At 40.7% G+C, this 15,942-nt stretch overlaps 2 protein-coding genes across 2 annotated transcripts in view; both read right to left on the reverse strand.

Annotated features, from left to right (window-relative positions):
* Positions 1 to 115: 115 nt before the first annotated feature.
* LOC109480656 (kelch-like protein 14) overlaps positions 116 to 15,942 on the reverse strand; it is a 29,450-nt gene continuing 13,623 nt past the window's right edge. The window contains exons 4-8 of the mRNA XM_019782886.1: positions 14,431 to 14,566; positions 9,617 to 9,772; positions 3,135 to 3,275; positions 2,627 to 2,785; positions 116 to 294 (exon numbers count right to left, since the gene is read on the reverse strand). Of these exons, the coding sequence (XP_019638445.1) occupies positions 116 to 294; positions 2,627 to 2,785; positions 3,135 to 3,275; positions 9,617 to 9,772; positions 14,431 to 14,566 (771 nt within the window). The remainder of the gene's footprint in view (positions 295 to 2,626; positions 2,786 to 3,134; positions 3,276 to 9,616; positions 9,773 to 14,430; positions 14,567 to 15,942) is intronic.
* On the reverse strand, positions 5,028 to 9,565 carry LOC109480803 (polypeptide N-acetylgalactosaminyltransferase 13-like). The gene is made up of 2 exons (XM_019783118.1): positions 6,957 to 9,565; positions 5,028 to 6,565 (listed from the first exon to the last, which is right to left on the reverse strand). Exons 1-2 carry the CDS (start codon positions 8,492 to 8,494, stop codon positions 6,277 to 6,279), a joined length of 1,827 nt encoding a protein of 608 aa, XP_019638677.1. The 5' UTR covers positions 8,495 to 9,565; the 3' UTR covers positions 5,028 to 6,276.

The raw sequence follows: 15,942 nt of genomic DNA on the forward strand, positions 1-15,942 counted from the left end.
ATATTAAATAAATAAAATGTTACTGAAGTAGAACTGAGACCTTTGAACTATTGGACTTCCTGTCAGTGAACAATGATGCCATGATGAACAAAAGCAAACACACCAAAAAATATGTTCATACACTGAGGAAAAAACAGAGTTTAACTTTTAAGGTATTAATAAAGACACAAACCTTGCGATCCAGTACAGCGATGCCCGGGCCTGTCCGCCCCTCCATGATGGGAGCCACCGTGGACCAGGTGTCGCTCTCCGGACAGTACGACTCCACAATCAGCACATCTATACACTGGTTACCTGCACAGACAACCGTCAACAGTTCTTTTAATACAATACTCAGAATTGAAAAAAATTGAAATTGATCTTAAACCAGTCTAGCTCAAATGAACTCAATGAATAGTTAAGCTACTCTTCCATGGATCAATGCAACACTTATATATACATTTTGTACCATATATCAGGTTCATTGTAGCAGGGAATTTCCCCTAATTATATTCAACAAGAGCCAGGAGCAGTGGACCGCAGCTTAACATCTTGTCCTAAGGACTTTCAGTAGCATACATGTGGGGTAAGTGACATTGCCAGGATTTGAACACACAACTTCTTGGTCCAGAGGCAAGATCACTAACCACTTGAGTATGCATGCTATGGCAACACTCTATTAAAATTTAATCATCATCAAAATGCCAAACTTTTTATATATGATCAAATGGACACTCAGTTGGTGTAAGGCGTCCCACGGTGCTAATTTACTGATTTTTCAGGTCCTTTCGGAAAAATGCCATAACTCAGCCGTAGCTGGTCAGAAATGGTTCAAACTTGGGGGAAAGGCAAAATACAACTTGTTGAGTGTTGAAATATTACTTTCATGTTGTTATATTTCTTATATTTGCATATATCTATGTCTGATATGATGCATAATTCTTAGACAGAAAACGTAAATCGAGGAACTATAGCCAACATCATAGACAGACGCTTTTTGGAGGGTACATTCTTACATCTGTCACCATTTAGAAACTGTTTTGATATGTTTGAAATATTATTCCTGCTTTTTATGAAATATGTTTTCGTCCATTTCAATGCCATAATTTTAGGGTAACCCTAACTTCCTTGCCCTATATCAAAAGACAGTTCATGATAAGCAAAAGTATCTAAACAGGTTTGGGTAGTTCAGGACATTACCAATCATTCTACTTTGAATCTGACGTTCCCTGGGCATGGCTATATTTCCTCAAAACGCTTCAAAGTTAAGATTATGAATCTTTACCTTCTTAGCAAATTCTAGCTGTCAATCACGTCGGTAGGCCAATTAGTCGTGTATTTAGCACCTCTATGAGACGTAATTATCTGTAATTTGCCCTTGCCACAAGACAAAAGGTTGGCTGTCTTTTGTTATGCGCAGTAATTGTTCACTACAGACAGGCCCAGCTTTCCTTTTTTCAATATAGGTCTTGAAAGAAAATGTTTTACAGACAGTAACAAATTGACAAAAATTGAATGAAAGGTTTATACGGCTCATAGCCTGGGTGCCAGACTGTTACCAGGGCTGCTATGTAGGCTACCTTCTCAATCTAGGGGACAGCATTTCCCTTCCGAAAGTTTTTTCACAGGGTCTAAGTTCTAACCAAGGAGGTTAAATATAGCCTCCTTGGCTAACCAAACTCCATGGTCTCTTGGTATATCATATCTCCTTTGTCTAACCGAGTCTAATAACAGGGCCTAGCATGTGTATTGAGGCTGGGAACTGTCTGGCATATAGTCTGAACGGGTCAATACTGGGTGAATTTGCAGAGATTAGCTTTACCGGAAATAGTTGGGGCTAACCTTTTCCAAGATGTTCCAAACAATTTCTAATAACGTACTGTCCACACCCTAATGTTTTAGATACTAGGCTGGCACAGCCGAACACTGTAGCCGACCTTGCTCCCGACTCTTAACCAAGGAGGTTATATTACCATCATGATGGCTGGGGGAGCTCGGGAGGCCATGTTTAGCTATCTGTTAGTGTTACAGAGGAATCACTGTGGCCCATTCTCCTTGTCAGTTATCCCCATTTTTTATGGGTTCTGATATCCGTGGCCCTTCCCTAAAGGGGTCCTAAATTTGCAGGTCATGCTTTAGGTAACTTACATATATCTTCAGGTTGTTTGGGGGCCAGATTCGGATCAGAATAAATGTGTTGTAACTTACAGCAAGAGCTTCAAATAGAACTTGCTGATCATTGTCTACAGTTGTTTTGTCTGTGTTACTAGTATTTATGCAAGCCTGACATCCGTTCTGCTGTTGATCAGCCAATTGAAAACAAAAGAGAGGGGTACCAATTAACTCCACAGGATAGAATTAGCGCGCAAATCAAATGCAAAACGGCAGGCGGGGCAGAGGCACTGGGTTATCACTCAAACTGTTGCATATTAACAAGCTTCAAGACTGCATTTGGCTCATTACAATATTCAAGTAGGTCATTATAATATTAAATGAGATCTTTGCTGTGGTCAACCGTGGGACGCCTTACACCAACTGAGCATGTCTTTGTTTTCAATGATTAATTTGAGTTCAAATGATGATGTTTGGTTAATGACAATGTTGGTCTAATTGAAAGCTATATGCAGACTGCAGCAGTGATACTAACCCTTTGTATGGTTCCCACCAATGACATATATTTTGTCCCTGACGGTAGCCATGGTATGGTGGGCTCGCTTGGTCCCCATCACAGCCTTGTTGTCCCACTGGTTCTCTGTGGGGTCGTAGGTGCTCATGGTGTTCACAAAGTCCCCATAAACAGCCCCTCCTGTAAATGATAGCAGTATTTGATATATAGTAAGCAGATAAGAAAACAGCTAGTTGTTCATACTGTAAAATCCACTGATGATGAATTCTGCTTTAGTGAAAAAACCCTATCTCATATGTGCAACAGCTTGCAATAGCCAATCTGAAGAAAAGCAACTTTAGCCAATAGACACTTAATGCCCTCTAGCAATATTTGGCTGCATTGCAGTGAGCACCCCTCAACTCCTTGCCATCATCAAATTGAATTTTTCATCTGTGCCATACCTTCAAATCTGCCACAAGAAGTGCAGCAAAACCATTCACATTCCCATTCCCATTCATAGCAAACAAAATGAAGGGTGAGTGTATACCTGATATGAAGATTTTTCCATCCCATACAGTGCCGGCGTGGGCAGCACAGGGTTTCTCCATGTTGGTGACATGTTTCCACTCATTTTTGTCAGGGCTGTAGCACTCCACACTGGCAACATAGCCATCAGCATTTCTACCTCCTGTAGACATAAAACGGGGCAATCAATTTTAGAACTGTAGCACCTGTTCTTTCCGTATAATGTAAGCAAGTTAACTTATATTATATAATATAACAACTATACCATTTCATGAAATTAACAGTTGGATCAATGAAAATGTATTGAATGACAGATGACTATTGTACATGAGTTAGAATGTAGCCCTTCATGGTTTTCTATCTGTTTCAGGGTCAAAATGTTGGTAGTTCAAATCCCAGTTTAATCTAAGAGTTTTTTAGGTTGAAATAGGTTGCTGATCATGAACTTTCATAAAATGATAAAGAGACTTATGATCCAGGAATGCAGGAGGACTTCTGGCTTGGTAACTTGTTTAGAAGTTGCCTGTGTGGCCATGGAACAAATTGGGGCTATGTATTTATGGACAGGTAGTGCACTTACATGACTAAGACAATGATCTAAGACCCCTGTACAACTTTGTCGTCTGTACGTAACATTCAAGAGCCAAAATCAATGGCAGTTTGGTATGGAAGCACTGTAAAGCAGCATCCCACAGTCATAAAACAAGCCATAAACTGCAAGGGAGGAGTCTACCTTTTCATTACCCTTTTATTGTTACATGGAGCAAATGTCACCTATAACATTAAACGTCCTAAGAAACAATTATGTTGGAATAGAATGTATGATAATGCTTGTAATGGGGTCACAGTAAAGTTCATTGCTACATACATGCATACTAAATCAGGGGACAAGACAAGGCTTTTTCTTCCTGCTTTGATACATTTCCTCTAGTCTTTTTTTTACACTTGCAGATCATACTGAACTCAAAGTCAGAAGATTTTTTTGCTCAGTGAATCGACACTAACAACAAGGAGAAGTCGTAGACATCGTCCCTCCATGAAATATCTTGTTATTTTGTAATCTTTTGGTGTATTTTAATAGAGATATTATGAGTCAAACTTTGTTTTTATCAGCAGAATGATAGATGTCTATAGATGTCTATCATTTAAGAATTTTGTTGTGGCACTTCGTATTGGAAGGAGTTGCCCAAGCTGTCATGTGCAATCGTTTAATGTCTTGTTACCATGGTTTGTTTGAGGTCAATGACCTCTCAAGCAAAACATATTAACAAACCACAGATGACCCAGTTCCCTGCTGAATGACCGATTAAAGATAAGATATATTTCCTGCAGACATGGTCTCAGAGGTAAAAATAGATTGGCCTGACCTGCCAGCTGGAGGTATAAACAAAAACACTCTGTGCCAATTTGGGGTCAAACAGACCATCCTATTATGAAATAGGGGTGAAAATGTGAAAATCCTTTTAAATAAGCAATGCAAATCTACGACAACCTGCTAATGCACGCTAAAACGCAAAGACAATCAGCATCTACCCACATACCAAAAATGATCGCCAACCATCCACCGGGTTCTGAGATCATTCAACGCAAACAATCTGACATTGAGATAGCAATTCCGGTTCAAAGCAAACAGGTAGGGGGCCCAAATTTACATCACTAAACCATTGTAACCACAACTACATGCTACCTAAGCATCGCACACACAGACCATAACGTGCCAACAATAGAATAAAAAAATTAAACTGCAGTACCAAGGTCAATCACCAGGTGCTCAAAGTCAACCTACACAATCTCCAAGGCCCCATCCATCAATCTGCCAAATATCATACAGTTTCTTCTCACTGATCTTCAGATATCAGACCAAACATGAAACGGAGTAAAAACAATACCCCCCATTTACATGGAGGGTAATAATTATTGATCTAGAAGTAAATGGACAAAACTTGCCGATGATAACTACAAAAATCAATTTTATTTGGAAAGCTTAAAGAATCTTTAATTTTCTTTAAATTACTTACATGTATGATAGCATATTTTCCTAACAGTCAAACATCAAGACATGAGTCCACTGTAGGTTAAGTAAGAGTAACCCATAGAAAAGAAACTGCACTCATAACTGATTCTCCTTCACACCTTATCATACTTTAATAAAGCAGTATTGCTATATTCTGTCATCTTCTGCTGAACCTGACTTTGTTTAAGCCTGGACCAATGGCCGTTTGCTGACAAGGTGTGACAGGACTACCTGTCATATGTCAGAGGTCACAGGCATTACAAGCGGCACGGACAGTTAAGTGCCGAGCATCCCCTTTATTTCCAGCGAGGGGCGGGCCACAACCTTTCTTTATCATTGCACCATTATCCCACAAAACAACTGTTGACGCGGAGTCTAAATGTCACACCGCTACTTCACGTGTGCTCCCGCGACCCCTCCCGTACCGGGGCCCAGCTGAGTGTGAAGCCGGCAGGTGTGTCCAATTTTCGTGTCCAACGTTGGCGACCATCAAATTTACCAAGTGCAGTCTTTTCTGTGCTTCATTACGTTTCATTTATTGCTTCATTATAGAGCTGTCTGCTGCCTTGTGGAGGTATAATCAGTGTCAGGTTGATGAATGAGCTGCTAATTTGCCATACTCAGGCAATAAAAATGACTGATTCAATCAATAACAGCAGTACAGAAGACACCCTTCCTTCTGACATGGAGTTAAAGATGTAATGGTTCCCTCAATGGAGGTAAACCCTGATAAGTAATAGACACATTCATTACTTTTAATGACTGTCTTTTGAGTTAGATCTTTATGACAGCATACATAATATTAAACATGATTTTTGACAGCAGTTTGTGAGGCTGGTGTCATTGAAACAAATCAAACACAGGTCTGTCTTACTCAGTTGAGGTAAGATAATGCATGTCCCACAGTCTAAGCTAACATTTTCTTTTTTATCTTATTTTTTCATTATCTTTATTCATTTATTTTCACCTGGCACATGGCTCTTATCCAACAAACAGTGATTCAGAAATACTTTTATTAGGAAAACATAATTTGGTCCAACAAATTTCCTAGTGCAATATCCTACCTACATGTATAAGTAATAACTCCCTGAACTACAAAGTTTACAGGAAGATATACAGTGCGTGTAAATTAGAGTGCTCTTAACAAGTATCACAGCTTTTCTTCTTCAACATCATAATAATTCCCAAAGGACCAGGTTTGAAACTTTCCCCCTGAACATGGTACTAGGACCAGTTCACGCAAGTCAGTGGTGATGTCCATGCACAATCCTGTGGCTTTATCCATGAAGGGTCCAGACTGCCTGTGACTCCACACTATGGCCTCTCTCCTGTCACAGGGCCCTTTGGCAATCTTCAGCTGGTCTGGTCTGCGGAGTCTGTTCTCTCCATAGGTTAGACAAGCCGAGTCGTCAAACTTGTACATGATCTTACCATCCAACCTGAGAAAACAGAAGCCACATTTTTTTCTTAGACCTCCCACCAAAAATGCAAGATCTAATCACACTTTCCCCTAGGATAACGTACTAATTCTGTACATTGAATATTGGCATCCTTATGGTACAGGGTGAAAACAAAGTAGAGTATGATGAAGTCTACATTTTAGATATATTTTTTATTACTTTGCATGTTAAAGATAAAAAGGAGTGAAAGGTTCCTTTTATGACCTTATACACACTATTGTCTCCATGCACCAGTGAAATCTTGCCAAGCTAACAACTTGAATTCAATAATATTGTACATTACACCTTCGTTAACTTTTCATTTTTCATTAATATCCACCAATTGTCTCTGATTCTCCATCTTTTCACTTTTGACTGAAACATGTCTTACCTCAATGAAAAGAGTTGATGGTTTCCCATTCCATGACAGGCAAATGCTCCAATTTCTGTCTCTGAAAAGGAGTCCACGCAGATCGGAATCCCCCCTCCATTCCGTATTTCACCACGCGCTCGAACTCTGGTGTCTGGGACGTGGAGTTCTGGGATGACATTTTCCAAATACCACTGGAAACTCTTGCAATCAAGATTTTTCCGCAACAGTTTCCGCTCTGAAATGTCTCCCATCTTTGCGAGCTCCATCCCTATGCCAGGGTGCAGGGCGTAGTAGATCTTCTTGTACTGGTCCAGCCAAACTTCAGCCAGACGTACGTTGTTGTGATGCACAACCTCCATGATGCTACTGGCATTGTTGTAGTTGTAGGGTTGAGACTTTCGGAAGACGTGACCGACACGCGAGCATGGCACAATCTCCAGACTGCCTCCGCACATCCAGATCTTAAATGACAGCTCCAGGTTCTCCCCACCCCATATTTGGAACCCTGGGTCGTAAGCACCAAGCTCGTAGAAGAACCCCCGATCTATGGAGAACAGGCCACCTGCCATGGTCGGCGACCTGATGACCTCATGTTGAAAGATACTATGGGTACGGCGCTTGGCTTCGACTGCTGGGAGGGGAACCCACTGGAAGAACAGCTCCCAGTCAAACCCTCCACGGACATTCTCGTTTGCCACTTCATACGCGAATGTCACTTCATTTATCCTGTCTATGGATGGACAAACAACCCTTGTCCTGTCCTCTCTGATACGGTCCAGTAGGGGTTCCAGCCATCCAACGTTACACTCTATGTGGGAATCCAGGAAAGTCAGAACCTTTCCCGTAGCAAGCTCTGCCCCTTTCAGTCTTGCCCGAATCAGTCCAGCTCTCTCTTTTAGATGGATGACTTTGACTTGGGGAAACTTTGACATGTACTGGTCCAGCTTCAGCTTGAGGTGGCTTCGTGTGCTGGCATCATCTATGAGAAGGATTTCTTCCACCAGATGTGGTGGAGACCTGTTGATGACACTGTGTACTGATCTCAACAGGGTAGACCAAGACTCCTCACAGAAACATATGATAATGCTTGTCGTGGGTAAGTCATCTGCCACCTCCTGCTCAGCACATCTTAGTGGTCTTGTGTCTGGGAGGGACCTCTCGTATGGAATGAGGTCGCTGATGAACTGGTTGAAAGAGGCAGCCTTCCAGCCAGCCTCGATGTCTGCCTGGTGCTGCGGCATGGCGTCCCTCACTGCCCTTCCTCCTGCACCAGGTGCTCGGGGATCCCTTGGCTCCGTTGTTGCATCAACGTTGAGGACTTTGTGCTTCTTTGCTGTTTGAGCTTCTGTTCCGCTCGTAGAAAAATCTGTATTTTCCACCTCTGAGTGTTTTCCAACATCACTTCTGCGATTCCCTACCTTTGGTGCGATAGTGAGTGACTGAGTCGTGCCTTTTCCCAAGTTGTAATTTAGAAGGCTCAAGTTGATAAGGAGCCAAATGGACAGCATCCCTAAAATGGTCCATGTAGACCTCTTCCACCAAATAGGATGCATCATACTAGACTGGGCACATAGATCTGCACAGACTACACACCGACTGCTTTGCCACTTCTCTTGGGCTGGAATGCACAGCGCTACTAATAATATGCTGACTAATCCCACGTAAAAAACAGTTTACAAACCGGATGCGGACAACTTGTTTTTTTAATCCGATTGCTCAAGAGCCACCACATGACAGCTAAGCCTCTTGTCTTTTGTTGATGTGATGGTACTGCTTAATGCTACCTCAGACTGCCAGATTTCTTTGTAAAAAAAATCTTGAAATTTGAACTTTTTCGGTACATTAGAGAAGTGAAATTTAAAGTACCTGTACATTGTCAAGGTAATAGAAAGTGACCTCAGATCACAGGCAGGAAATACTGAACAACTAAGCCTCATTGAGTAAATCTCTCGCCCTTCATTGTCATCTATCACAAGTGCTTTTCAGTCATGGAGTACACTTCTGCTCAGTTTCCTTCAATCAGATCCTTGATGCTCTAATTCACAATCATTTATACAACAAACTGTACAAGGACTTCAAATGAGATGCATGGATGATCAAAAGAGCTGATGCAATATCAACTGTGGTGAAAAACTATTATATATGTGAACGCAATATTGTATAAACCTCAGGCAAACAAAGGTAATAAAAGCAATAGTCACTTTAGTTGTTTGTAACTTTGCTACTATTAACGCACTTCAGGCTTTTACAAGTTCTAACCTTCATTCTGCATAACTCTTCTCAAAAATATGCTCTCTACTACAAGATTGAGGTGAGTAACCTCTAGGGTACTGTACTGATGATAGAGGTCGTTGACTTGAAACCATTTTGCATAAAATACGTCATGCAGGGTACTTCACATCCTCAAGTGCCTCAGTGACGCACATGCCTGTTTCTGATTTGTGGGACTTTTCTGCCATTGTCAATATTTGCATCATTGTTGTTGATGTAACAATGGCAACATTAACATAGAGCACATTGTGACAAAAACATACTTGGCAAATAGAGATCACTTTAAGAAATATACCAAGAACTGTTCACATGTCTAAAGGTGCGAATGTGACAAAAAACCTGGAAATAACTTCCTGTTGGTGATACTTTGGAGAGGACCTGTTATGATACTTGGCACCAGGACTTACCTATGGCGTACAGATGGCCGTCCACACTGCCCATGTAGAAACAGGACCGTCTCTCGTTCATGGGGGCCACCTGCAGCCAGGTGTTGAACCTGGGATCATAGCGGCTGACAGAGTTAACACTGTACTTCCCCTCAGGGTCCCATCTGTCCTCACCACCTGACAGAAAGAACATAGCAGTTCTAGTCACATTTCACAAAAAACATGCATTTTTGGGCTCTATGAAATAACGGTTCAGTTTTCAGGATGTTTCCTTTTCACACATCTGCTATACCTCGATGTAAACCAAGCAGGGAATACATGATGCACTGCTGTGTTATGAAAAGGTGTTTCCTTCATTCAGTTGTTCAGCTGTGCACCCTCCGGTCATTGTGTACAAGTACTCCCTCAAAGATACTTTTTGGCTGTAGAATCACCTTTCACATTGTGATTTTCAAAGAATTAACCTCTCAGAAGAAAACAAAGAAACAAACAAGCAAACATACAAACAAACAAAAATAAAATGTCTGTATCCTAAATCACAACTCTGTGCAAATGGTCCTTAAACTATCTCCTTTCCATAGGCTCATCTGTACACCAAATTGATATTGATACACTGATAACTTTTGAAGGTCAAGACTCCAAGGTCAAGACTTATGTAAATAAACAGAACAGCCAGGATGAAAATTGGAAATCAACATCACTACATAACATTTATTGCTCTTTGATACAATCTGTCATGAAATAAGTTTCAATTTCTGTTGGTTTTGTTGTAGCACAACACCAGACTACATGTTCAGCACCAAGGACAGGTACAGCATTGGATAGTGGCACCTGACTGAAATCATGCTCTTGGTTATTTCTTTGGGTGAATAGGATCAGATTTTGTGTTTTTGCCCCTTCTGTCATCTTGCATGTGTTCTGAGACAATAGATCCATTCTAACTGCATGATTTTAAACCAGGATTGAAATGTTTGAAGATGTCCTCCCTACCTAGATTTATCTAGACCAGCCAATCAAAATATAGGAAAAATGATTCTTAGATCAAAAGCCTTTCAATTGATTTTAAATTGGAAACAAAAAAAAACAGGTTGCCCAAGGAAAGCTTTCTTCTGAAAACTAGAAAGGCCAATATTTGCTTTGGAGCAAATACAGCGATGGGTTCACCACATTTTACGACATGGCAGGGAAAGAATGGGAAACACAAGGGAAAACAATGATTTACATTGATATAACTATAATATGAAGTAAAATACAACTAAAACAACAGTTGGATAGCTATTCCCTACTTTATTGGTTAGGATTTTTAATTGCATAATGCAAACTGTTGATTTTCAAAATAAAAAACGTCCATGCCCGGCATTCCAATGCTGGAGCAGGAAAGCTTGAAATACCTACCAAAACACTTGAATACAGACATACTGTCAGTATGGAAATGCTTCTGTGCAGGTGTTAATCAAGTTAAATCCCAACAGCCAATCAGCAAGAAGTATAGAGGAAAGCTGCATGCCTATTGGTTGATGCCCTGCATTCCATTCTGATGACTCATGCCCAAACGTGGTAAACAAGGCAGACTAACACAGTAATACATTTGCTATAACACAGCCAAAAACTCAAATAAAACCATTCTAAAAGCCTGTATCACAATAATTTAAAAAACGCCTAGGGGTATTTGCCCACTGTACCTCCATACCAAATTTCAGGACCTTAGGCCCTAAAATGAAGAAGCTGAATCCATTTAAAGATATGGCAGGAGGAGGAGGAGGAGGAGAAGGAGAAGGAGAAGAAACATCAGAAAAAGCAATATGGTTTCACCACACCACTTCGTGGTGTGGTGAACCCATAATAAGTAAACAATCAATCCTGACTGTTTGCCAAAGTGCATTAGATTTGGCATGGCTAAACACAATACAGTAATTTCAAATGCTGATGTGAGGAAACTTTAAAATTCTCCTTGATGAGTGCTATCAAACCTCCAAGAAAACATAGTTTATGATGATGTATTGTGACAATTGTATTTTTGACAGCAATCTAACTTTCCGTTTGATGATCATCACTCACTGAATCCAACGACATACCGTAAGCGGTAGGATTTCTTCTGTCCAAACTCCAGAGACTTGGTGCAATTAATACCAAGTTAGAGCTTTAGCCATGTGTGGCCAGTTGTGGCTGAATCTGTCCCACTCCAATCATCTCTGTCCATTCCCATTCTTCTCCCTTAACCCTGACATTTGTCAATGTAGAGTTTTAATTTCCGAGTCCATCTGTTGGAGCCACTGTTTCAGATTGATAAGCACTGTGGACTTCCCCGTCCCTAGCGTGGGTTCAACGAAACAACACGCTGACATTTCACTCAAGCCCCAGTGTATCCCAATCATTTCAAGCAGCGGCAATTTATGGGTTTACTGTGCTCAGAGTCAGAACTTCTAAGCGCAGGGTCGGAGGGCATCCATCCACAAATATCCTGACATTTTGTTACTCAAGAGCCTTAAAACACCTGACGGATTTCGTGCCATTGTCCACTGAATGTCAAAATCACGCCACCATAGCAGGACTGTCTAGAAAAAAAATGTCAGACCTGAACTTTCCAGTGGTGTCCTGCGCAATTATTTACGATACGTCTTCCAGGCATGTCGAACGCTGCTCGGACCACGTAGTGAGAGTGGTGAAACCAAGGCAAGGGGAAAGCGGACGAAGGTGATAATGGCTGTTTCATAGTTTGGAACTAATGCTATATAAGTACATTTCCACAGACTTGGGCAATCATAAAAAGACAGCTTGGATCGTGCATTGTGGTGTGGATTACTACAAGCATGTTAGGGTGTTTCAAACTTCAAATCATATTTTGTAATGTATTGCGTGGATACGGGAAACAATAACTATGACTTTTTGCTTAGGTTATTTTTCAAAGGAATGTTACCTCCCAAAAACAGTCAGATTTTGATAGAACTGTTCTTTTCTAGTCACATTAGGTGCACTAGTCATGTATGTAGTCATTGGCTCCCCTTTGGAACTTCTATTCAGTTTGTCTCACCAAACAAGAACTACACAGCTTAAAGTTTTGTCACTGAAGGATAATGTCTATGTCACTGACACATTCTGTCCAATCCGGTTTCATGCCTTGTCAAATATATTCTTTTGTAAGTATGAGTTGCCCCAGGCTCCTTCTTCTCCTAGCATACAGTCTTAAGCTACAAAATACTTCTGAACTTTTCCAGTGGTGTTCAAGCAATTACATCTGACAAGTGGTGTCTATACAATTGGTTCATCTATTTGAAGCTTGAAATCTCTCCAATTAGGATTTTATACCTAATACCTGCACCTGCATCTGTACCTGTATTTAGGTCCAGACCTGAACATCTGGTGTACCTGTATCAGATGACAAATTTTGACAATTTCAACATTTGAAAATTAGGAAAATATGTAAATACTCGTTCTTGGTTTAAAACAGGTAAACCCTCATACGTAGACAACACTAAACACTGAAACATCAGTTGGCTACATGTGTACATGTTACAGATGATTGGACAAACTTATATTAGGTACAGGTACAGTATCAGCCTGTACCTGACCCCATGTATCAAAAATTTGTTAACAGTAGGTACAAAACTTTATCTCCAGTCTTTGAATTTATGACAAGAATTCAGAGATTTTAGACTTCCAAGAAGTAGGCAATCCCAATGTACTTTAACCACCTGTTATACTGCCTGTCATTCCTTCCACCCACATGTTGTCAACTTGCTGTCTGGGCACAAACCCAAGGCTCAATCAGCCACCCAAAACAATACCTCCGTAGCCAGAAGTAAATACAGAGGAAGCTGGACTGCATGAGAAACAAGTTACTTCCTCTGGAGGGCCTGCTGCCTTGTCGGCCAACCCTCAGCAGTAATAAACGTGGACTCAGCAGGGATGCCAATCACTGCAGGTTGGCAGGATTTACCCAAACTGCTCGCCTGCCCCCTGAGCTTTAGGTGCATTTAACGTGGTCACTTTACGTCAATTTATATCAATTAAGCAAAGCAGGGCTGACACCGCCAACGTAATTGATAATTCTGCAGGAGGGACAAACGTGTGGAGGGTTTGGTGCAGAGGCTTAGTGCTTTCCGATTCAACTACCGCATGCAGAAAGGATGTTTTCCTCACAGCTTTAAATAATTTCAATGCATTACTAAAATTAATTGTGAAGCATTTGATTCATGGTAAGTGCTCTTTGATTCAAGTAATGTATTGAGAAAGGAGATTTGGCTTCAGTCTGCCTTTAAAACAGCTTTTCTTTCCTATGTTCACTGGATAAGGCCTGTCCACTGGGTTTTGTCTTTTTCATATTTCATAACGTGTATGATGTTAAACCCCGACTGAACACACGATTCAGAAAACAGTTTGACTTTAGGGAATTGTCAAATGTACAGCAGGCTGCTCTCCTGGAACCTATTACATCAACACTTCCTGTACACACCTGCTCAGGTCAAGAAATTAACCTTGCTATGAAAAACACACCTGTCAGACAAACAGGTGAGGGTATTTTGAAATTTCTTTTTTTAAGAAGGCTCAATGTAGCAGCCAAAAGACCATTTCTGAGCACTGAGCTGGAGGGAGGTATTTAGGTGACAAGTCGAGGAGATGGCACTAAACATTGGCTTTGAACGCTTGTGGGTTGTATTCGGGAGCGAGAGTTCCATAATTTTGCAGTCCATGGAAAGAAGATGTGACTTAGAGATACGCATTTGGACAGTGTAACGATGTGAGCTAGAAGAGAATCTAGTGGTACACTCAAAAGCTCTCAATGGTAGAACAAGAAGTGACAGTTCATGTGCAGTTGATCAAAATAAGAGTCTCACCTGCAACAAAGAGGAAGTTGTTGATGACGGCCACGCACTGGTGTCCCGTCTTGTATGGCATGACAGTCAGCGGGACCCATGCTCGCTTCTCCTCGTTGTAGAAGTGGAGAGGGTTGTTGACAGACTGGTCACCGGCCTGGCGCATCATCACAACAATAACACTGAGTATTATTTTAGGACCATCTTGGTTGCCTCTGTGTATGGAGGTTTTATTTTTGGTGTGTTTGTCTGTCTGTTAGTTTGTTTATTTGTGTGTCCATAGTTAATGTATTGGCATAAAATTGTGATTAAAAAAATGATATCTAGTAATATTAGCTTTTGTCCATCACTCTATCATTAAATGAGTTGTTTTGAATTGGGGAAGCATCCTTGTCAATACCACTTATTTCTTACAATGTAATAGGAGACATTGATCTTGAAAAGGTAAAAAAAACACTTTGTAAATTTCCTCTGTGATATTTCTCCATCAAGATTCAAACACTTACTATTGATTTCAGTGGTCCCCATTTACCAGTACAAAACTTTTGAAAAATTCTCTGTTGTTTTCATCTTTTCTTTTTGTTATTCTTGTCACAAGATCACAAAGAAAAGGTCTACTGTTAGTGCTTCCTAATTGAAAGCCATGTCAGATGAAATCATTTTGGAGTAGCGTGGAAATTCATTACAAAGCCAAACAACTAATGCCTATATCTGAATAACTTGACCACATCGGCGACCAGAGACCTGACCTATCCAGGGGGATTACCAATTTCACAACTTCATCGGCCAGCAAACTAATTAAAGAAAATCTTTCCATATAGCCAAGACCCCTGTGGCACGAACTTTGGCATACGCGGGGCAAAAAAATGGCATGTGCACCGTGCGGAAAATTATAGAGGGCTGCTCCCTATGTCATTAATTCCTAACAAATGTATTCTGGTAATTAACTTAAATTGTGTGCAGCAGCCATTAACATTTAGCACGCTGCAGCCAAAGGTTGGAGGGAGTGGACCCTGCAGGGCCAAGACACCGATCACCCCTGAACTTTGCCGATCACATGTGAGTGAAAATGATGGGGGCGGGTGTTAAGGAGGCCAATTATTATCCATTTCTGTCTTGATTTAATAGAGTTAACCCCAGGCACCCTGTTACCCTACTTCAACCAAACCTTGACAGGAGGTGCATACGTACATGTATAAATACCTGTAGTGTCTGACACAACATACATGTAGTACAATGTATCAAATCAAATACCAGATTTCCAATTCTCTCTGGAAACAAGCATGCAATATATTTGGTCAGTCTATCATCAGTTCTCAAGTCCAAAGTCTAAAAGAAATAAACAAGGAACTAAATAATTGTTTAAAGACACATATTTCTAGCACACGAGGGATTTAGGTGATAATGCAAAGTTAGTAGAGTTTAGAAGAACTTTTGGCCCACACTGAATGATCTACTTGTATTGTCTTTTGTTTGAGTCATTTAATGCTTTATACCGAATGATGTCCTACGACTACGTGCAGAAAGTTGAAT

This window comes from Branchiostoma belcheri, unplaced genomic scaffold, assembly GCF_001625305.1.
Source record: "Branchiostoma belcheri isolate BF01 breed outbred unplaced genomic scaffold, Haploidv18h27 scaffold52, whole genome shotgun sequence".
NCBI classification, from domain to species: domain Eukaryota; kingdom Metazoa; phylum Chordata; class Leptocardii; order Amphioxiformes; family Branchiostomatidae; genus Branchiostoma; species Branchiostoma belcheri.

Excerpts from the sequence above, each read along its gene's own strand:
- LOC109480803 (XM_019783118.1), bottom strand. The coding sequence starts at position 8,494 with ATGATGCATCCTATTTGGTGGAAGAGGTCTACATGGACCATTTTAGGG. Across the intron at positions 6,566-6,956 it reads CATCAACTCTTTTCATTGAG|GTTGGATGGTAAGATCATGT; the intron begins GTAAGACATGTT and ends CTGTTTTCTCAG.